The sequence below is a fragment of the Elgaria multicarinata genome, chromosome 4 (genome assembly GCF_023053635.1).
Source record: "Elgaria multicarinata webbii isolate HBS135686 ecotype San Diego chromosome 4, rElgMul1.1.pri, whole genome shotgun sequence".
Classification (NCBI taxonomy): domain Eukaryota; kingdom Metazoa; phylum Chordata; class Lepidosauria; order Squamata; family Anguidae; genus Elgaria; species Elgaria multicarinata.
The window spans coordinates 19,886,324-19,909,780 of NC_086174.1; the positions used below are offsets into that span (position 1 = coordinate 19,886,324).

Here is a 23,457-nt window from a genome sequence, read left to right on the forward strand (position 1 = left end):
GCAATGCATCAGTCTGCACATCTTCAACAGTGTTATTTCCCCCCTTACGTTTTTTGAGAAAGATGTTTCTTGATAGCAAATACAAAGGGAGGAGTGAAATACCTTCAGCTTTTTAATTCTAAAACACAGGAATGTTTGACACAATATTTTGCAAAGCGGTAGGGTGATGTAATGGGTTGGGAGTTGTAAATATAACTGGAGGCTCATGCCCAAGTTCTCATTGTGACCCAATTGTGGAGCTACATTTCCGAGATTGAATGAAGTAGGAATTATTCAGCCCTGGCAACGTCCAAATAACTACAAATTTAATGCTCTTTTTAATCACTAAACAGAGAGTTCTGTTCTGAATGAGGTCTTCTTCTGCCTCTTCACGCAAATGAACTATTCGTAAATGAACTGGGTGTCTTTTTTAAATTATGATGATGATGCCATATATCATAGCAGACAGCCCAAGTTCACATTCGTCAAGGGTGAAGAGTCTTATCCCTCATCCCCAACCTTCCCCCCACTCCCATCCCCCCCAGTTTCAATTGCTGCTCCTACATCAACGTGTGTAGACCCGACCTTACACTTAGATATATAAGAGGCTGAAGAACTATAAGTTCCAGCATGCAATTCTCCAGTAATATCGCGATGCTGTCTGCTGGCCTTTTCTCTTATCTCTATGCTTCCTTGTTTCTCTCTGTCCTTGCATCCTCTGAGTGAGTTTCAGGCTCGTAAATTAATTGTTGCTAAATAAACGCTGTAACCCTATGCACAGTTACTAAGGAGTAAGTACGATGAATACTTTCTTTCAAATAAACATAATAGGATCGGGCTAAAATTATATCTTTTGCAAAAGGTCTTTGATTGGCCTTCAATGGAAACAAGCCCTGTTGAAATAAATTAGACTGACTTCCGAGTAAACATGGATACGTTTGGGCCACAGAAGTATCCTACGTGCATGTTTACTGTGAAGTAGATTTCACTGAATTTAAGGGGACTTGCTCCCAAGTAGGCGTGCCAAGGATTACAATTGTAGAGAGCAATTTTGTGCACGTGTGAATAAGTCCCGTGGTGTGCAGGAGCCTTGCTTCCGAGCAAACGTGCATGCATCGGACTAGGCTGCAAACGCCGTCAAAATCTGAGGCTGCTCCGAATCGTTGCTCACACATCAGCTGATGGGCAGGTGCCATGTGACTCTGATTGTTGCGAGAATCCGTTTGTCCGAAGTCCTTTTTCATGTGGTTGCCCAGATACTTCTTCATCTGATCGTTGTGGTCTCTTTACAGACAAGAGTTTCTAGTTCAGGGGGAAAGCCATGACAGAAGTGAAAAGGGAAAACTTTGGCGAATGGCCCCATGGAGGAGGGACTGTGGAGAAATTCCTGCTCAAATCTGACACAGTTAAAGTGGAAATCATATCCTTAGGCTGCATAATCACCTCCTTGGAGACTAAAGGCAGAGATGGAAAGTTCTCAGACGTTGTTCTGGGCTTTGACCATTTGGAAGGTAGGTTTAAATTAACTTTTTAAAGGTTATATTGCACAGAGTAACCCTATAGCACAATCTGCTTTCATTGCTATCTTTAATTTGCTTTGTTGAAATTCATATACAGTTGCTGCTGCTGCTGTTGTTGTTATTATTATTATTATTATTTATAAGCACTTCCAGGTTGCAGAGTGTTCAAACTTTTATCTCCTGGACTTAAATCTAGAATTCATTTTCAGAGAAGTAGCTTAGCTATCAAACATAACAGCATAAACAATGGTTTTTGTTCACCTAGACGTTTTATTTATTTATGTATTTATTTACTTCTTTTATATACTGGTCCACATGTGAACAGATTCTGGAGCAGTAAACAATAAAAGATAAAAGAACTAAAACACGATATTAATTGGTTTTTTTTAAAACAACAACAACAATAACAACAGAGTACCAATACAAACCATGGCTGGTCAGTCAAGGAAGGCTTCCTGGAATAAAGATGTTTTCAGGAGACGCCAGAAACAACACAGTGTTGGCAGCTGTCTGATCTTCAGAGGCAGGGAGTTCCATAGGAAGGGGCCACCACATTGAAAGCTTTTCTTTGGCTGGGCTCCAATTGGGCCATAGGTCCATGCAGAACTACCAAGAGCATGCCCTCTGATGGCTTCAGTGACTGAGCAGGTGGAAAGGGGAGAAGCCCAAGTGGTTTTGGGATATGCATTGAAACATTCGATATGTAGGAAAAGTCTGTCTGGAAGCAGTGAGACTTCTAGGCTAATCCAATGTGGGTTAATTCAGAAGTAAGTCCTACTGAGTTTAATGTGAAGTTAGCGTATGCGTAGGATTGCAGCCTTAGGGGCTCACTAAGTCAATATTATATGCATATTTGATGGGGAAAAGCAGTTTTGTAGGGGGCGACTGCAAGCAGAGAAGCAGCAGGGAGAGGAGCGTGGAACACAGTTTCCTTACTTCAAATCCCCTGCAGCTTTTCCCCCTTAAAAAAAGTGAATTTTTACATCTACATGAAATATCCAAGCAATCTCTTCCAGTTTGGGCAAAGGGCAGATACTTGACATTTTAAAACCAACATGGAGTATTATATTTAAAACCTTACAGTGTATGTAATCCTATGCATGTCTCCACTGCATTAAGTCCCATTGAGCTCATTGGAGCTTACTCTTAAATAAGTGGATATAGGATTGTAGACTTGGTTCTCCCAAAGTGGAAGATGACGTGGTAAACTTGTGTTTGGATTGTACCACTTCAGACTCCCATTCCATGTATCCTTGAATGCTGCTCCATACCGAATAAAATCGCTGCACATAGAAAACTAGAAAGGCAGATGGGATGTACCCTAGCTTTCTTCCTGACATGATCGTTTTCTGTGTGCGTGGATCTTATGGGATGGAGACACATTCAATCATGTGAGCCACCCAGTGAATGCTAGTAGTTCCCATGTCAGTGTGGCAGTGAATCCACTCCGGGTTTTAGTTAGAGCCAGTCAGAACTCTAAAGGAGTTTTGCACCTTGCATAGCTCCTTCAGCATTCTGATTGAAAACTGGAGTGGGTGCACCGCCCCACTGTCATTGGAGCCACCAGCCTCCACTGGAGTCACTCCTCCACCGTCTGAAATGGTCCAGCTCAGTCAGAGATTTCCTGCCTCTCCTGGCCAATGAAGTCATTCACCCTGCTGGCCCCGCCTGCTGACAGCCACACGGATGTCTGTAGAGGGCATGCCTGCAGACGTTCTGCTGAACATGCAGATGTTGTGGGTGATGCCAGCAAGGACGTGCATGATCCCACTCCCTCCTCCATGTGTTTATGCATGGAGGGAAATGAGTAAGAAGATTCTGTTCTTTGTGAGTGCTAGGCTTCAGTCAAAGTTGTCATGGAGGGCTGGGTAACTTGTGGCCCTCCAGATGTTTTGGTCCACAACTCCCATCATCCCTCACCATTGACTATGCTGGTTAGGGCCGATGGAAGCTGCAGGCAAGAACATCTGGAGGGGCACAAGTTGCCTGCCCCTGTTGTAATGGGAATGAAACAGGTCTCCTTTGGCCTTCCTTGGTTCCCACTGCATTGAAGGCAACCTAGGACCCTGCTTTCACGTTGTTGCCACTCTGCTGCCAAACCCTGCAGTATCACTGATGCGTGGTGGTGGTGAGTCATCCTCGCTGGAGGAGGCACCGCGGACTTTCCGGAGGCCATTTGGCTCCCCTGGCCTGCCCCCTGCCCAGCTTCCGGCGAGCTATCAGAGGTCGCCTTCCTCCTAGAATGCCCCCAGTGCGACATTGGAGTTAGGACAGACAAAGGAAGAGCCACAGTGACCTCACCCTGGCAGGAAAAGTTGGGGTAAGTTCCTGACTTATCCAGTGCACAGATTCGCGGGAAAGCCCCGTGTTGGCTGCAAGGTGGCTGCTGCGTGGTATAACAGACGCAGCGCCACCATGGGGCTTTTAAACTGGAAAGACAGACCCCTGGTGTTTCACAGGCATGCTAGCTGCCTGTTTGAATCTCATTGTAAGCTGAGCACTTTCATGCAACGGGGCTTGTGCAAGGAACTAACAAGTTGCTGGAGCGACTCTCCTATGAGGAGAGGTTACAATGGCTAGGACTGTTGAGCTTAGACAAAGGGCCAATACGCAGAGACATGATAGGGGTGTAGAAAATTAAGCCTGGTGTAGGGAAAGTGGATAGGAAGAAGTTTTCCTTCCTCTCACATAATAGTAGAACCCATGAAACTGATTGGTGGAAGGTTCAGGACAAATAAAAGGAAGTATTTCTTCATACAGCACACAGTTAAACTATGTAATTCACTGCCACAAGCCATCAATTTGGATGGCTTTAAAAAGGGGTTAGAGAAATTCATGGAGGAGGAGAAGGCTACCAGTCATGATGGCTACTATGGCTACAGTGTAATTATGTTTACCAGTTGTGGGGAAACATGAGCGGGAGGATGCTATTGCACTCATGTTCTATTTGTGGGCTTCCCACAGGCAGTGGGTTAGCCACTGTGTGGACAAAATGCTTGGCTAGATAGTCCTTTCATCTGATCCAGCATGGCTTTTCTGGATCACCTATCCAGCGCTGTAAGGGTGTGCATTACATGGCCAGCCCAAAGCACAGTGTGTATTTTAGGCCTGAGGTCGGCCTCTTTGGGGCATTGCAACATGTCTGCAGTGTGTCAAACACACAGGATTGTGGGTCAATCAGAGTGCTAGACACCAGTATTCTTAGATATTCTGATGTGTTGAGTTCTGCCTTTTTGACTTGAAGCGTTTGTAGTGGGTGGTGCTGTGGTTTCTCCATCCTTCGTGTCAGCAACGCCACTGAAGCCGTGGCCAGATTTTTCCTGTTAGCCTCTGTGCTACTTCTCCATAAGGCTTTTGTACACTGAAGAGAGATTCAGACTCAGTTGCAGTCCAACACCTCTGGAGTAGGTTGCAATAGAGATTCGGACTTTGTTATCCCTGGGTTATTGTTCTGAGGCAACCACCTTTTCATGAATGTGGAATTCTGTTCACAGATCGCCACGGCCCATATATATTGGCATGGCACATTGCTTCATATGGAGTAAGCCACCAGAGCTACAGTTTGGATGGAGCTTTTCCCTAGCTGTTAAAGGGCTGTTACTGGAGTGATTCCACCCACCAAAGCTGGCCATGGGCTTTCAGTAACAGGAAGTGGCTTCCTGTTGAGGCTAGGACTTTGCCTTGCTAACCATCGGCTTCATTTGCTATTGGTTTGTTCTGGCTCCCAGCTCTAACCCTGGGGCTTCCTCTTGATGGCTACAAATGGCTCAGCTGTAATCACAAGAGGCCTCCCCCCACCCCCACCCCCAAGTATTCCACATGCAGAAACTTACTTTGACACTGGGGACAGAACAGCATCCTCCACTGCACTTGAGGGCAGCAGGCTAGCTATTTATGTACTTAATATATTTACCATATTTTAAAAAAAATCTCTAACCTTATTGGGTGAAGAACAGCTCACACAGCTCTTCCCTTCAACACTTTGACCCTGCTCTGCACACACACACACCAGCGTCTCCCGCCTGAAGTGGCTGCCTCAGTCTACCTAATGGTAGGAGAAGCACTGTTCCATGTGGAAAGAATGTGTGTGAAATGGGGTTGCCACGGGCAAATTACTATCCATTAATGCAAGGGTGGGCAATTCATGGCCCTTCAGATGTTTTGGCCTATGGACTCCCGAAATCCCTCACCATGGGCTGTGCTGGCTAGAACTGATGGGCGTGGAAAGTTACAAGTTGCCCACGCCTGCCTTAGCCTAATTTTCCTTAACAGAGTTGTTAGGAAGATAAAAACACTCCTCTGATTTCCTTGGAAGAAGGGCCACTATCTTCCTTCAACCCCTAAGTGCCACTCTAAGCTAGTAAATCAGAGGCTGAAATGAATTCATGGGTAATCATTACCTCAGGCTGACCGATCGCGTAATAAGCAGGTTCATAGAATCATAGAATAGCAGAGTTGGAAGGAGCCTACAATGCTCAATGCAGGAATCCACCCTAAAGCATCCCTGACAGATGGTTGTCCAGCTGCCTCTTGAAGGCCTCTAGTGTGGGTGAGGCCACAACCTCACCAGGTAACTGATTCCATTGTCGTACTGCTCTAACAGTCAGGAAGTTTTTTCCTGATGTCCAGCTGGAATCTGGCTTCCTTTAACTTGAGCCCGTTATTCCGTGTCCTGCACTCTGGGAGGATCGAGAAGAGACCCTGGCCCTCCTCTGTGTGACAACCTTTTAAGTCTTTGAAGAGTGCTATCATGTCTCCCCTCAATCTTCTCTTCTCCAGACTAAACATGCCCAGTTCTTTCAGTCTCTCTTCATAGGGCTTTGTTTCCAGACCCCTGATCATCCTGGTTGCCCTCCTCTGAACACGCTCCAGTTTGTCTGCGTCCTTCTTGAATTGTGGAGCCCAGAACTGGACGCAATACTCTAGATGAGGCCTAACCAGGGCCGAATAGAGAGGAACCAGTACCTCATGTGATTTGGAAGCTATACTTCTATTAATGCAGCCCAATATAGCATTGGCCTTTCTTGCAGCCATATCGCACTGTTGGCTGATATTCAGCTTGCGATCTACAACAATTCCAAGATCTTTCTCGTTTGTAGTATTGCTGAGCCAAGTGTCCCCCATCTTGTAACTGTGCCTTTGGTTTCTATTTCCTAAATGTAGAACTTGGCATTTATCCCTATTAAATTTCATTCTGATGTTTTCAGCCCAGCACTCCAGCTTATCAAGATCACTTTGAAGTTTGTTTCTGTCTTCCAGGATATTAGCTATCCCACCCAATTTTGTGTCATCTGCAAATTTGATCAGCGTTCCCTGCACCTCCTCGTCCAAATCATTAATAAAAATGTTGAAGAGCACTGGGCCCAGGACTGAGCCCTGCGGTATCCCACTCGTTGCCTCTCCCCAGTTTGAGAAGGTTCCATTGATAAGTACTTTTTGAGTCCGATTCTGTAGCCAACTGTGAATCCACCTAATAGTTGTTCCATCTAGCCCACTTTTAGCTAGTTTGTTAATCAGAATATCATGGGGCACTTTGTCAAAAGCTTTGCTAAAGTCAAGATATATGACATCCACAGCATTCCCACAGTCCACAAGGGAGGCTACCCGATCAAAAAATGAGATCAAATTAGTCTGACAGGACTTGTTCCTGACAAATCCATGTTGGCTTCTAGTGATCACCGCATTGATTTCAAGGTGTTTACAGATTGACTTCTTTATAATCTGCTCCAGAATTTTCCCAGGGATGGATGTCAGACTGACTGGTCTGTAGTTCCCAGGTTCCTTCTTTTTGCCCTTTTTGAAGATAGGGATAACGTTAGCCCTCCTCCAGTCGTCCGGCACCTCACCCGTCTTCCATGATTTTGCAAAGATAATAGACAAAGGTTCTGAGAGTTCTTCCGCTAGCTCCTTCATTACTCTAGGATGCAGTTCATCGGGCCCTGGAGATTTGAACTCATTCAAGGAAATTAGATGTTCTTTGACCATTTGTTTATCAATCCCAAATTGCAATCCTGCCCCCTCAACTTCTGCTTCACTTTCTCCAGGGGGGTCATAGACCCGCTTTAGGTTCCCCTAGCATGGATTAAGAAAACAAATTTGTCAATAAACTTCCTGATGGAGCAATAGAAACATCAGAGGGAGAAGGTTGCTGAATGTCTTTTAATTGTGCCCTGTTTTCTCAGCCTGTAATTCCTTCACACCCACACGCCAGTCGTGTGTGTTTACCAATCAGCATTTCTCATGTTCTTCCTCAGATATCAGATCATCCTGTTGTCCAGTGAAGGCTGTTACATCAACATTGGTTTGCCGCTCTCAAACACTTTTGAGTTTAAGCCCGTGAGAAGCGGGATTCTGAAATAAACATTGATTACCTCTCTTCCAACAACTATTCTTTTGTAAACCCCACCCCACCCCGTTTCCCATTGGAGGAGAGAAGTGGCTTCTTTCTTTCACAATGATTGCAGTCAAGAAGCAGTTTTCTTCCCTCACAATGACTGCACATAATAGAGAACAAAACCCCCACTTGGATCATTTGGAGAGGCAACTGTGGCGTTACACCCCACAAGTCAATTCCAAATGTATGTCTGCAGTTTGTAAGTCTGTGGTTTTTAGAATGTTGGCCTGAGTGGGCGGAGTTAGAATGTCTTGGGAGGGGGGAGGAGTGATATATAAGGGAAGGACTGAGGAGATTGTGAGTTCTGTTCTTGATCTTGTTCTTTCCAGGAGACTTGTTAGGGACTCTTAGAGTCTGTAGTGCTCTCTGTATTTATGGTACTTAAGTTTTGGGAAATTTGAGAGTCAGTGTAGTGAGTGGTGTCTTTAGAGTGTGGTGTGCACGTAGTGGAAGTATATTAATCAATACTGAGAATAAAGAAAGTTCAAGAGTGATTGTGTGAGAGAAAGGAAAGCGCGAATGTGAGAGTGACAGGATTGTATGGAAGGTTTCAAAAAGGTTTTTAAATGTTGTTATTTGAAACAAAGCTTATGAACTTTTAAAAATAAATTTTGATTGTTTGTTTTAAAACTACCACAAAAATCCCACGTGTCTGTTTGGCGTTTATCATCTTAAGTTTACATCATTCAGCACCCACTCTGACAATCATTCACCTAAGCAGATATAACTCACAGCGCATTATTATATATATTAGAATCTATTCTCCATTTTAAACCCCTTTCTCCACATAGTTTGGAGGAAGGTGGGCTTTATCCCTTGCCTCAGACGTACCAAGTGGTGGTGCTTGGCTTGAGCAGGGAGTAGCCTCGGCTAGGTCTCGATTTCAGAGCCTGTGTCGCCCCATAAGAAGTGGTGGCAGACGGGAGGTCTGGTGTTCAGAGCCTGTGTCGTGGCAGCAACCCCTTTGAGATCCAGATTGTAATGCTCCAATAGGAATTTAGTGGTGAACTGTACTGGTTGCTCTTCTAGAGATCATTCAAGCACTGTTAATTTATAATGAGTACACAAAAAAGGCCGTTTTCAAAGGGAAGCTCCCCAGTGTCTTGCATCAGCACCAGACTTGCAACCGTGAAGCCGCCCTTGTGTGAAGCTATCCTTATTTGCAATTTTTCCATCTAGCTTTTTCATATTGTCTCACAAAATGGCTTACAACAAAAATGGTGGTGGTGGAAATCCCTCAGAACAGTGGTTCACACTACAATATAAGCAAAGGAATGAATGTTTAGGTACACATGACTCCCCCCCCCCCCCACGCACACATTTTAATCCTTGCAGTAACCTTTTTGAGATAGGTTAAGATGAGATATAGTGACAGGGCCATGTTCACCCAGGGAGCTGAGTGGATAGTTTAACCTATTCCTGGTCTGGCACTCTAACCCACGGGTAGGCAAACTGTTGGGGCCGTGGGCACATTTGGCAATTTGAGAAACTGTGCTGGGCACTACGACAAAATGGCCACCATGGAAGGTGTGGCGAAAGACAAGTAACCTGCCCAAATGACGGAGTACAAGGAAGAGATGGGGTCTGCGCCCCACCACATTAAAAAAACAAACCCACAAATCTTTGAACCCTCAATTTCAAGCACCAACAGTTTCAAGCGGCCCAGAATAGTTGTTTTAAATCGATACCGTTTTTATGCTTTTTGATGATTTAAAATGTTTGTATATCTGTTTTTAATGTTCATTGTTTTTAACTTTTGTAAACTGCCCAGAGAGCTTCAGCTATGGGGCGGTATATAAATGTAATAAAATAAATAAATAAATAAAATTTGATAGCAATCCCAGTAGATGTGTTAATTTCAAGAAGTGGGCAGATTAGGGTGCCGTGACGGGCACCAGGAAAGGTGTCTGGACGCATCAGTGCCCACAAGCACCACGTTGCTTACCCCTATTCTAACCTCTACACCACAGTGTCACAGAGTCAACAGCCCTATGTGCTTCCAATTCTGGTTAATTTCAGTGGTGATGGGAGCTGATTTGTTGACTCAGCACTTTGTAGACATCTCTGTTGCCTCCCATTGAAATGAGTGGAAGCTCTTACATAGAAGCGTCTGGGACCACCCAAGTGGGTTTCCTTTCATAAAAGGGATGCTGGATCAGGGTTTACTGAATGACTTGTGGGTAGGTAGAAGTACTGTCAGTATTCCTTTCATTCTGTATTCCCTTTTCTTGGGGAAAAAAAGCCACATCTCACTAGCTTTCTACTCTGAGTTTTGAAATGTAAATAACTTTATTATTATATTCTCTCTGCCTCCCCCCCTTTTTTTAATAAAATCAGGGTACATCAACAAGCACCCCTATTTTGGAGCTGTTGTTGGACGAGTTGCTAATAGAATTGCCAAAGGGAAATTTGTGGTGGAAGGACAGGAGTACCAGTTGGCCATCAACAACGGACCCAACAGTTTGCATGGAGGAATAAAAGGTTTTGACAAGGTGCTTAAACAGACAAAGATATCAGTACTTATTTATTTTTTCAGTGTCTGGTACAATATTCAAGCAAGTTCTGACAGTGTAAGTCAGTTTGTCATAATGATGTCAGATCTTCACAAGGTGAAGATTTTGCTTAATGACTTAATGTTTCTACCAAGTTGACCTGGTCTGCACATAATGCTAACCCATGATTTATTTAACCCATGGTTTGTTTGTCTGGCAGAGGTTTGTTTTCTTAATCCCTGGGTTGTTTGTTTCCCTCCACCTTCACCCTCTCCTTTGCAGTGCTGTAGTATTGGCATTTAGAGCAGCTGGTGGTTTTTTTGCTGCTCTTGCTCACTACCTTTGTAGCCTGGCAGAACCCATGAATAACCCTCAGCTGTAGGTTCACAGATAATGACAACCCATGGGTGGTTCTTCTGACTGGATAGATGGTGTTCATCCTGTTCTTGATGGCAATGCACTCCTTCTGAGGGAGCAAGTTCAAGGCTTGGTAGTTCTCCTGGAGCCATCGTTGTCACTTGAGGCTCAGGTGGCCTCAGTGGCATGGAGTGCCTTCTTCCAGTTTCAACTGGTGGCCTACCTAAGTTCCTATCTGGATGGGGATAACTTGGCTTCAGTAATCTTTGCTCCGCTAGCCTCCCAGTCAGATTACTGCAATGCGCTCTATATGGGGCTTCCCTTGAAGACTGTTCAGAAGCTGCAGCTTGTGCAAAATGTAGAAGCCAAATTAATAACAGGGACCAAAAGGTCTGAGCATATAACATGAATTCTGTCCTGCTTGCATCGATTGCCTGTGTGTTCCCAACCCTGATACTAGGTACTGCTTTTAACCTGTAAAGCCTTACATGGCTCGGGACTTCAATACATGATGGAGCTCTTCTCCCGTCATAAACCTACCTGGACACTATGATCAACATCTGAGCCCTTCCTCCTTCGAGGAGGCTTGGAAGAGGGCCTTCTTGGTGGTGGCCTTTGGATTCTGGAGATGTGAAAAGTGAGACAAGCTCTGGTGTTGGTAAAAATTCTTACCCTTAATAAAAAAAATATTTTCTTTGCATCTGCATTGTTGTGTCTGTCCCCCACCCTCCACTCTCTTTTCTACTTTTGAGTATGGAGCCAGCATTGTCATAGTTCCAGCACCAGGTTAAGACTGCCCTCTATTCCTAGACATTTGACAACATGTGATGGGGCATTTATGTCAGTTGTTTTTAACATGTCTAGTATATTACTGTAACTGTTTTTAGCTGGTTCAAACTGCTTTTAAATTTTGTATATTAAAGATTTCATGTTATGTTTTTATTATCTTTTATTTGAGGTTCTGATTTTTGTGAACCGCCCAAAAAGCTTTGGTTATTGGGCGATATATAAATGAAAGTAACAACAACAATAATGAACAACCCAACAACAAACCCATCAGTTCTCTTTCGAGGTTGTCCATGGTTAAGAAGCCGTGGTTTGTTAGCATGGCTGGGTTCACACATCACAACAACTGAGTATTCAATCATTCATGGATTAGCATTGTATGTGCACCAAGTCAAAGAATCATAGAATAGTAGAGTTGGAAGGGGCCTATAAGGCCCCTGAGTTCAACCCCCTGCTCAATGCAGGAATCCACCTTAAAGCATCCCTGACAGATGTCTGTCCAGCTGCCTCTTGAAGGGTTAGTGTGGGAGAGCCCACCACCTCCCTAGGTAACTGATTCCATTGTCGTACTGCTCTAACAATCAGGAAGTTTTTCCTGATATCTAGCCAGAATCTGGCTTCCAGTGTTGTGTGAGTAGAAAGCTGTTTGCATAACTAATCTACCCCTCCCTTCTTTCCCCCAACTGTCCCCTATACCACCTAAAAACCTTCTCCGGGGTTGGTGCAGGCTGCGGGGAACCTACCAAACAGTGTGGAGTGTTGTTATGTAGAGTAGCAATGATATTATTTATTATTTATTGCATTTTTATACTGCCCAATAGCCAAAGCTCCCTGGGAGGTTCACAAAAATTAAAACCAGTATAAAACAAACAGTATAAAAACAAAGATTAAAAAATGCAATATAAAAGCACAACCAGGATAAAATCAGCAGCAGTACAGAAATACAAACTTAAAATACAAATTTAAAACAGCAAAGTCAAAATTAAATTTATAGACTGTTAAAATGTTGAAAGAATAAAAAGGACTTCACCTGGCGTCTGAAAGAATATAGTGTAGATGCCAGGCGAACCTCCTTAGGGAGCTCATTCCACAGCCAGAGTGCCACAGCAGAGAAGGCCCTCCTCCTGGTAGCCACCTGCCTCACTTCCTTTGGCAGGGGCTCGTGGAGAAGGACCCCTAAGGATGACCTTAGGGTCCGGACACATACATATGCTGGCCCCAAGCCATTTAGGGCTTTAAATGTTAATACCAGCACTTTGAATCAGGCCCAGACCTGGACTGGAAGCCAGTGAAGTTGGAAGGGTAGGAATTTGCCTGAAACTGGGTGAAAACCTGTATGTTGAGATCCGGGGTAGTTCACATGGGAAGTCAAACCATAGTTTGGTGCTACAGGAACAAGCCTTTTGCTCCTATTTCCTGGTTGCTTGTGTAATAATGGTAGCTTGATTGAAACTTTTCATCGGCTTTAAGGCTCCATGAGCGTGTTACGCACAGTTCTGGATCACGTTGAAAGATTAGATGCTTTCATAAAGCTCTATGCATTTCTCGTCCCCACTGTTGTAGAGAAAACCTTTCCAACCTTTAAAAACAAAGGTACATCATGTATCTAGCCAATGAGTTTTTTTTTAAAAAAAAAACTTATTAATGAAATTGTTTTGCAGGTTATCTGGGCCCCTGAAGTATTGCCAGATGGTGTATGTTTTTTCAGAGTAAGTCCTGATCTTGAAGAGGGATACCCTGGTGAGCTGAAAGTGTGGGTGACATATACTCTAAAGGATGGAGAGCTAAGGATAAATTACCGAGCCCAAAGCAGTAAGACCACTCCGGTCAATCTGACAAATCATGCATACTTCAATCTTGCAGGTCAGGTAAGAGAATCTCTGTCAATGAGAAATGCCAACAAAGTTTGACTTTCTTTCTTTCTTTCCTTCCATCAAATGCTAAAGCGCCTGTCTGTGTCGTGATTGTTTCTCAACTGCTGTAACTTCTTCATTACTCTCCAAGTTGATCATACTTCTGTAAATAAAGGAATGTGGAGCTAGGCCTCAGTCTACTGAAATGATGACAAAGTTGACTTTCTTTCCTTCCTCCCTTCAACTTTGATTGCTGTAAATCCCTCACTACTGTCCAGGTTGATCTTACTTCAGTAAATAATGTTGGAGCAAGGCCTGAGTCTACTGAACTTGAAATGTGGGGAAGAACCTTTAATTGTATGGGTCCCAGCCATTTAGGCTTTAGAACATGTTGGATTAGGCCCTGAGGTAAACCGGAAGGCTTAATCAGGCCACTGAATTCTGCACTAGTGGAAGCTTCTAAAGTGGTTAACATAAGAACTGAAGTGTCTGGACCCAGTCACACAATCGTAGTGAGAAGGGAGGGTAAATTATCCAGAGCGGGGAGTAATAAGGAAAACCACAATGTGCAAGGCTGTCATACAACTGTTAACTCGCAGAGTGCCGTGGTTTATTTATCCCTCTGCACTCACACAACTAGATAACATTGTGGCCTCCTGCTGGTGCGCTCACATATTCTAGCAGGCGCTGTATTATTATTATTATTATTATTATTATTATTATTATTATTATTATTATTACATTTATATCCCACCTTTTCCCCCTGCAAGGAACTCAATGTGGCGCACATAATCCTCCTCCTCTCCACTACAACCCTGTGAGGTGGGTTGGGCTGAGAGTCTGTGACTAGCCCAAAGTCACCCAGTGGGTTTCCATGGCTGAGTGGGGCCTAGAACCTGGATCTCCCGACTCCCAGTCTGACACTCTAGCCACTACACCACAGAGGCATAAATCAGCCTGTGCCAGCCGGTCCAGTCGTTCAAAAGACCATGCAACCAGAAAGTTCATAGTGACAAGAGTGTTGCTGGAAATGGCAGTCACTCTTGCTAGTAGGGCCTCTATGGTTGTCTCCATTTTTTTTCTGTTGCATGCATACAAATGACACCTGCTGAAATTCCCTTTTCTTTACAACTGTGAAAGGTACAGGTGCCCTGTCCTCCTTTTCATATGGTCACCCTAGTCCCACAACTCCCTTACAGATTGAGAATTCTTCTCTGGATCATTCTGTTTCTAAAGCCTGGAGAATTCTTTGCTAACCTAAGTGCCCTCCAAATGTTCTGGACTACCATTCTCATTGGCCTCACCCTGCATGCTCAAAAGGTCAGAGATGAGATTTGTAGGCCAAAACATCTGGAGGGCATCACATTGAGGAAGGCTGGTCTGTTTGTATGTGATTCAGTTTCCAAAGAATCCTGTGCTCTGAGAAACAGCAGGTGAGGGAGGGGGCACACCTTTAGAAATTATATTGGTGGTAGATAAGGGGAGGCCATGGTCTTCATATCTTGCTTGTGAGTTTAGACAACAGCTGTGATTTTGGGTTCTCTTGGCTTAACATCAACAGAGATACCTACAACTTTGTTGATAACACAGGCAGTAGGCCCCATCTCTGCATGTCTGGTATTATAGAGTTTTCTGTTTCTATATTTCAGGGGTCACCCAATATCTATGATCATGAATTTATCATAAAAGCAGATTCTTACCTGCCGGTGGATGAAACTCAAATCCCCACAGGTTGGTTAATTTAAGATGAATGCTTTTGAAGCTAGGGGTGTGTTCTATACAGTTGGTCTATACCATGACCAACTGTATAGAACTGGGCTCAATGTAGGAATCTTGTCCTGAATTCAAATCAGAATCCAGTCAAGTCATATCTCTAAAATTGAAATATTGACATAAAAAAAGGATAATTTCTGAGGCCAAATAAAGACACTATAAGATACCAATTTAATCATACTTAAGAGTAGACCTATTGAAATCAATTTGGCATAAGTTATCACTAATTGAAGTCCCGTTGATTTTAAAGGGTCTATTTAAAATGGCTAAGTATGACTAAGTGCGGATGCAACCCTTACAAACTAATGATGGCATATGGTTTCAGAAATTGTGTTACTTGCCTTGAGCCTATGCTCTTGTAATTTTACATCCAAGTATGAACAAATATTTTATCTTATGTTAGGCAGCAGGTGTGGGGGGGGATTAAGGAACCAGTAATGTATTATTACATACTCGGCTGACTAGGTATTAACCAGAGTTTTCCTTTTCAAAGTTAAACACTTGTTTCACCTCATTGCCTCTCAATTGGCTACTCCTGGGCATCAGTGCTCAGAATGACCAGGATTGTTGTCTCTGATAAGAAACCTGCTAGATCGGTTTTGAAGGGTATAAAAACCATAGAAGAAAATGTATTTGAGACTTGCTCATGGAACCATGTTGAATGTGGGAATCCACAAATAGGCAAGAAAAAAACCTATCCAGACCCCTTGAAATCAAAACCGTGAGATATGAGAAAGGGGCGGATATTATCGCTACCAGCAATCACATATGTAGCAAAGGTGGACGAGATACTATAAAAAGGCTTTCAATACGCTGAAAAAGGTCACTGGTTACAGGAATTAAAATATCTATACACTGTATAGTATTGTATTCAAACCACAATGAAAAACATTCAAAAAGTAAAATTCAGGTATATATTCAAACATTCAAACATAGTATTATGTAAATAGTACTATGTAAACATAGTATTACATTCAAACCACAAAGAACAATATTATTCAGTCAGTCTTATGAGGAGTCAGAACATTGGTCCATCTATCCCAGCCTTCTCCACTCTGGTGCCTCTGGCTGTTTTGGACTACAACTCCCATCGTTCCCATAAAGAATGGCCATGCTGGCAAGGTGCCAGGCTGGAGAAGGATGATCTATCCCTGTGTTATCTGTTTTGACTGACAGTTGTATAAGGTCTTGGGCAGAGAAGATCTTTTCCCAGCTCTGCTACTGAAGATCCTTTAATTGGACATTCTGCCACTCCTATGTGGCTTCCTCGCTTTTGAGGGATACCTATGGTTTGGGAATCCCACATTAAATTGATAGGTGCTGGAGGTGTTCCCCCCTTTCTATATTGGTATCTTTTGTGGAATTAATTCTTTTCAGATGTCCACCGTGGTTCCCTCCACCTTCATTTAAAAATTGTCGTAATGGAAGCCTGCAATACCTGGAGTTTCTTTCACTTATTTTTCTCAGAGGATCATCAGACGGGAGGAAATTGCATTTCCCTACCGTCATGTATCGTTGCTCTGCTCCCTGCTTCACTTTCGCATTGGGGACAAGCTCAAATTACACGAGGGAGTGTGCCCATACAGAACAATGGGAACAGTGCCCTTTATAGTGGAACTTCCCTGCACACGGCAGGAAATCCTGGCAAATCCCGACTTATTTCAAAAAAGTCAGGTTTTGTGGGGGCTTATTTTAAGATGCAAAAACTGGGAAATGAAGCAGGAGACAGGTGGCAGGATCACTGCATCGTCAAAATGACCCTTGAAGTTCCGTAAGCGGCCAGTCGTGAGCGTGGGCTAAAACGGTTGTCTGAGGATGCTCTCAGTTTTTTTGTTTGCGCTCTTCTCCCCCTCAGGAGAGATCTCTTCAGTGCAAGGCACAGCCTTTGATCTGAGAAAGCCGGTGGGGCTTGGAAGACACCTACAGGAGTTTCAGCTCAGTGGCTTTGATCACAACTTTTGTCTGACACAATCCAAAGAAACAAGCTTCTGTGCAAGGTATGAATTAGTCTTGATAACATCTTTCCTACATACAACAACAGTGACAAGGCCGCTAGAACAGCATATTGTCTCCTCCTCCTCTGATTTATTTATTGAAAAACATTTATATACCAGTTTATAAAATTTATCATGAATTTAAAATACAGTAACACTTCATTAAAGCCAAACTGTCTGAATGCACATCAGCTACGGTTTTCAAAGGCGAAATGGAAAAACTTTGTGACCCTGTTCAGAGGGCATACTAAGTCATGGTGGATAAGCATTTGGAGTTAACAATTATGGCTTAGCATGTCGTCTGAACAGGCCCTTTCTGTCTCCAGAAAGCCAGAAGGGTGAGGTGGTTTGAACCTCCCTTGGGAGTTCCACAGCACTCGGGCTGCTACAGAAAAAGTCCTGCTCCTGATGTTGGCTAATTTTAGCCTTCGTTTAGAATGAAATCTGGATCTTAAGCACTAGGGAAGTTTACAGGGGAGGTGATGTTCCCAGGGATCATCTCTGAGATGGCCTCTGGGACCCAAGTCATTTAGGGCTTCCATAGTTAAGGTAGGGAATCTATTGTTAACTCCAGTGTAATAGCCTTGAGTCCTCCTCTTTATTATATTGAATAAGGCAAAATGGACAGCTTGATGCTGTTGTATTTCAAGTTTCCTAGTCACACTTCACTTCATGGTTGGTGCTTGGGTTGGTTAGGAAACTTGCAATGGGGAGAGATGCGAGACCACTGCTTTGATGGCAGCCATAATGTGTGCATATATCTATGTAGGTTTGCACCCAATATTTGAAATAACAATAATAAAGGGTCATGAGCATGCACTTGAGGTGCTTTTGTATGCACATGGGAACCTTCCCAATTTTTTACTTCCTACTATATCCCATTGCACTGGAGTGGATTCTCCTCTGGAAGGTTGGCCAACGTTTGGGAGAACTTTTTCAGGAAGCTGGGGCTAATGATCATGGGACTATGTTTGCCCCCCTAAAACTAAGAATGAACAAACCAACAAGGGTATTATGCATATTTAACTTGCTGACATAACTCTGGCTGAATGAATTACGTTCCCTTGTGGGGTTTTAGAAATTGACAAGGAGGCAGCTTTCCCCACCCTGGTACCCTCCACATGTTTTGGACTCCAGCTCCCAGCATTCCTGACCATTGGCCATGCTGGCTGGCTTGGGCTGCTGGTAGTTGAAGTTCAGTGCATCTGGAAGGCAGAAAGTTGGGAAGGCTGAATTTCCATCCATTCCAGAGTAATTAGGGATAAATGTTCAAATCACTTACAATAAATTACTTTATAGGACTTTTGAATTATACTCAGGCTATTCACAAATCTCAAGAGAATTAGTTGTATGTGGAGGGCTGTTGTTAAGAATGTTTATAACTGAGCTTGGATACTGTGATAGAACTTAAGTGGCTGAGAATCAAGTGACTCGCCCAGAGTAATCCAATGAGCTTCATGGCCAACCGAAAACTTGAACCCAAGTCTCCCTAGTCCATTATCTGTGGTCACGAATCATTGCATGTGACCAGAACTTAATTAAGGCTTATATTGTGGTCTCTTGGACTCATCTCCCTCCCATGCAAAGCATTGTTATTTGGGCAAGGCAACTAATGCTACAACCCTATACCCACTTACCTGTAAGTTAGGCTCATTGAACTCAGTTGGACTTATTTCTGGGTAGACATATAGAGGATTGCACTGCAAGAGGCAAATGTAGAGAGGGACAGGTGCTCCAACTGGACTCTCCCACCCTACCTATAATCAACAGCTCTATGGGAAGAATTCCAGGAGAGGGATAACCTTGGGCACATCTACACCATGCATATATCCCGGGGTTGTCTCTAGGTCATCCCCATGTGTCCAAATGATGCACAGGGAATCCTGGGGTCAAGCAGGGACAACCAGGGACTTTCCCCGGGATAACTGGGACAGCAGATTTCCTGGTTTTTCCTTGATCCCTGGACATTCCCGAGTACTACAACTGGTATGGAACGCAATCACAGGCCGTCCCAGCTTCCCTGTGAGTAGCAGGGCTCTGGAAACAGGTACGGAGCTGCGTGGGGGCAGTCCGTGCCCATCGGGGTTGGAGAGCAGTTGCAAGTTTTATTTTAAAAAAAAACTTACTTTGCATTGGAACGCAATTGTGCTCCTGTCTCCGTTCCATGAAAAGAAAAATGGTGCCCACAATGTCCCTGCTTACTTCCAGGATGTTGCTCTGCTGTTTGGATGCTGGGGAAGGATCCCGGAAGCTGGAAAGCCTGGGATCCTCCCCACTCCCTCCCAGAGACATTTTCCACTAACTGTATTGTGGAAAGTATCCTGATATAATTTTTTAAAGGTGTAATATTGTTTAATGTGGCTTTCAATCACATTGGTAGGATTTGTATCTTGAAAGGGAGCTATATGCTCCCTTTTAAGATACAAATAATTTAAATACATGTGTGATTGAATGGCTTCCTTTTAACTTAGTAGGGGCATTTCCTTGTACCAAATTACTCAATTGCCCTGCATCCATCAAGGACCAGCTGTTTCCACAAGTGGATGAACATGTGGATGCAGATTTCCAAAGGCTTTCTCTCTCTTTTCTGGAAGTCTGTCTACAGTCCTTTGGACATTTAATTAACAGTGACTTTTTTTTTACAGAGCTTATCATCCCCCTAGTGGCAGGATAATTGAGGTTTACACAACTCAGCCTGGGATTCAATTTTACACTGGAAATTTCTTAGATGACACTCTAAAGGGCAAAGGCGGCCATATATATCCCAAGCATTCTGGCTTCTGTCTTGAAACACAGAACTGGCCAGATGCAGTGAATCAGGTACCTTCTCTGACTTTTAATTTTATACAAGCATGGGGCCCCACAGAATGGAAGTTGTATGAAACTGTCTTGGAGCCCAACTTCTGTAGGCCTCAAGTAGGGTGACCATATACACAGGGCTCCTGTATCTTTAACAGTTGTATTGAAAAGAGGAATTTCAGCAGGTGTCATTTGTATGCATGCAGCACCTGGTGAAATCCCCTCTTCATCACAAGTTAAAGCTGCAGGAGCCCTGCCCTCTTTTGTATCTGGTTACTCTAATATAGCTCCTGCAGCTTAACTGTTGTATGAAGAGGGGATTTCACCAGGTGCTGCATGCATACAAATGACACCTGCTGAAGTTCACTTTCCTACACAACTGTTATACAGGAGCCCTGCCCTCCTTTCCATATGATCACCCTACCTCAAGGCTTTTCCTATTAGTGTGTATGAAGTTCTTATTTGAGCTTTAAATACGTTCAAATAGGTGATTCCTCCACTTGAAGTGTAAAATGGCAGCATTCCTTGAAAGCAGAACCATGCAATTTCTCTGTATGCATAAGTTAGTTCTCACTCTAAAACACCAAAAATGATTAATCAACTATGCACCAACCACAAGCCTATGAAATCTGTGTGCACAACATTAAGAGTCAGTTCTTCCAGCTGGTGTAGTATAATGGGTACATGTTAACCTGGAAGTCTACATGAATTGCATCTCAGCAACGAGCTAGGGCCACCATCTTCTTAAGACACGTTTCCTGTAAAATATACTTAAATGTATTTCGGTAGTTGGAAAATACATTCCTTGTCAGGTAGGCAAACCCATCACAGGCTCTTGGGACTGTAAGTTTTTTCTTTAATAAATGCAAACAATTGTGTTAGTTGTCTTTTCTTCTCAAAGTACAGGTATGCAAATTTGAGGGGTTTGCTTTTACTTTTTACAGCCTACTTTCCCAGATGCTTTGCTGCACCCAGGAGAGGAGTACAACACCACAACATGCTTCAAGTTCTCCGTATCTTAAAAGGAAGTCCTGTAGCAAGACATTTTGTAGAAATTTGTAACGAAGTAGTGATAAAAACAGATTCCAAATTGTATGATCAAACATGCCTTAATTCTATCACTGTTATACGCTCATCCTAAAAAAACCTACTCCCTACTGTCAAGTAGTTAATCATTTCTGCTATTAATGATCTTCAAACTCACCCTGCTCCTGACTCTCCAAAACATACCATATCTTAAAAATGGGTAAGATACATCATCTATGTTGGGGCTAATGCTATAAACTCTGTTTAGACTTGCCTCAGCCATAAACTGAAGTCAGTGGTCTTAGGCAAGCTACTCTCTTTAAGTGACTCCTCTGCAATGCGGGTATTATTGAAATAACAGGGCTATTGTAAGGATAACTGAAAATGCTCTGAACATTCCAGTATTAAACTTTACAATGTGGAGTACTCCTCTTAAAATACTCCAGCAGCCATACTTTCTCTCAGGATTAGGGTGGCCAAATATAAGACAAGGCTTCTAAGGCTTTAAGTTGTGGAGAAGAGTCAGCTCAGCAGATGTAGCATGCATGATAAAACACCACCTGATTCTATGGCCTCTGAGCATACTATCTTCATTGGGCTGTTTTCTGAAAATTTTCCCGTAAAGTTCCCACCCCCTACTGTGTTACATCGAACACTAGTCACCTGCCAATGGAACAGAAACCTCTGGCAAAATGGATTTCCTCTCCCCATCTCTCAAATCTGCTGTGGAAGGTTGGGAGACCTTCCAGAGCAGAAAGGGAAAGAACCATTGCTTAAGTATAAGTCTGCTCACATCGCATTAGATTTAACATTATGTAAATCTTCCAACTATGTGTATGTCTAGCTACATAATCATAATTTGCCTCCAGCTAAGTTCACTAGTAGCTTAACCAAATGGGGCTTGTAGTAAAATGCTTCAACATGGAGTACCTCAGGCAACTCTATTCCATTTCTCCTGCCATCCTCTTTTTTCCTTCCTTCAGTGGGCATTGGGCATGCTGTCTTCATTTAGTTTTAAACATTCTGTAAACTTGTGATCCCATGAGTCTGCTCATATGTCTTGTATGTGGAAAGTACAATACATAAAGATTAGCACTCCACAAATGAGCTATTATATCTAGTAATAATGATTCCTACCAGGCCATACAGAGGGAGAGGAGAGGATAAGTGGGGTCATTGCACCAGCCCTACTGAAATACTAGTAAGATGCTCAGGAAGCCTTTCTGGCTGAAGAGCAGGATAAAACCACCCAGAGAGCCCTGGCTATGGGAGTGGTATATAAATGTAATAAATAAATAAATACTTTAAATAAAACTTATAGGATATACATCTCTAGAGTTTTGGACTTCACCTTATAGCGAATACATTAAAGACTGATACCATGACTTGGCTGTCTTGGTGACACACCAGCCAAAGTTGATAAAACTCCTAGTCTGAGCCATGGGGGGGACCCCCCTTCCCAAGCTTCAAACATTTTTGGTGTGCAGCAGGAGTGCAACCAATCAAGGCAACCTGTGCATCAACTGTAATAGCCACTCTAAATAGTACTCTTTTCTGGATTGTCAGATTACTGTAATGCATTCTATGAAGAGCTGTCCCTGAAGACTGCATAGCAACTTGATCCACATGCAGCTGCTAGGGTTTTCATGTGAGATGCAAGCATACAACTGATACTCCCCATCATCTCAATTCAAAGTGCTGGTTATGACCTATAAAGCCCTATATGGCTCGGGTCCAGGTTATTTGAAAGAATGTATTCTCCCTTATGAGCCTGCCCGTGTTTTGAGATCTTCTGGCAAAGCCCTTCTTTCAGTCCCACCATCTTCACAGGCGCACTTGGTGGGAACATGGGAGGGCCTTCTCGGTGGCTGCTCTAGTGCTTTGGAACTCTCTTCCCGGGGAAGCTACGCTGGCTCCCTCCTTGATGGGCTTTCGGAAGCAGGCTAAAACTTTTTTGTTCCAGCAGGCCTTTGGAGAATAATCTGGTCCTCCATCTATGTTAATGTCTTATAATTTTGTTGTGTATTTTAAACATTTATGGTTTTGTTTCCCTCCCCCCAGTGTATGTTTTAAACTTTGTAAGTCCGCCTTGAGGCCCATCATTGGGCAAAAGGCAGGATACAAATAAGTATAATAATTTCTATTCACCTGTTTGTTTCCAGGCTCAACTCAGAATTGCTGCTTTTGACCTGTAAACCCCTTCACTGTCTAGAATCAGCATGTTTTAAAACCCATTTCCCATACAAACCAGGTCATTTCCAAAGTGCTGCTCCACGTCCTTCAGTAGGGTGACCCTATGCAAAGGAGGACAGGGCTCCTGTATCTTTAACAGTTGTATTGAAAAGGAAATTTCAGGTGTCATTTGTATATATGGGAACCTGGTGAAATTTCCTCATCACAACATTTAAAGCTGCAGGTGCCCTGCCCTCTTTTAAATCTGGTTGCTCTAGTATAGCTCCTGCACTTTAACTGTTGTGATGAAGA

The 23,457-nt window shown here is 43.3% G+C and overlaps 2 protein-coding genes across 2 annotated transcripts in view; both read left to right on the plus strand.

The window, feature by feature from the left end:
- EIF4A3 (eukaryotic translation initiation factor 4A3) overlaps window positions 1–23,457 on the plus strand; it is a 428,365-nt gene that overhangs the window by 142,718 nt on the left and 262,190 nt on the right. The window lies entirely within an intron of this gene.
- On the plus strand, window positions 684–21,082 carry GALM (galactose mutarotase). Its single transcript, XM_063123873.1, has 8 exons — window positions 684–770; window positions 1,272–1,490; window positions 10,231–10,385; window positions 13,190–13,396; window positions 15,031–15,112; window positions 17,010–17,151; window positions 19,794–19,968; window positions 20,892–21,082. Exons 2-8 carry the CDS (start codon window positions 1,301–1,303, stop codon window positions 20,967–20,969), a joined length of 1,029 nt encoding a protein of 342 aa, XP_062979943.1. The 5' UTR covers window positions 684–770; window positions 1,272–1,300; the 3' UTR covers window positions 20,970–21,082.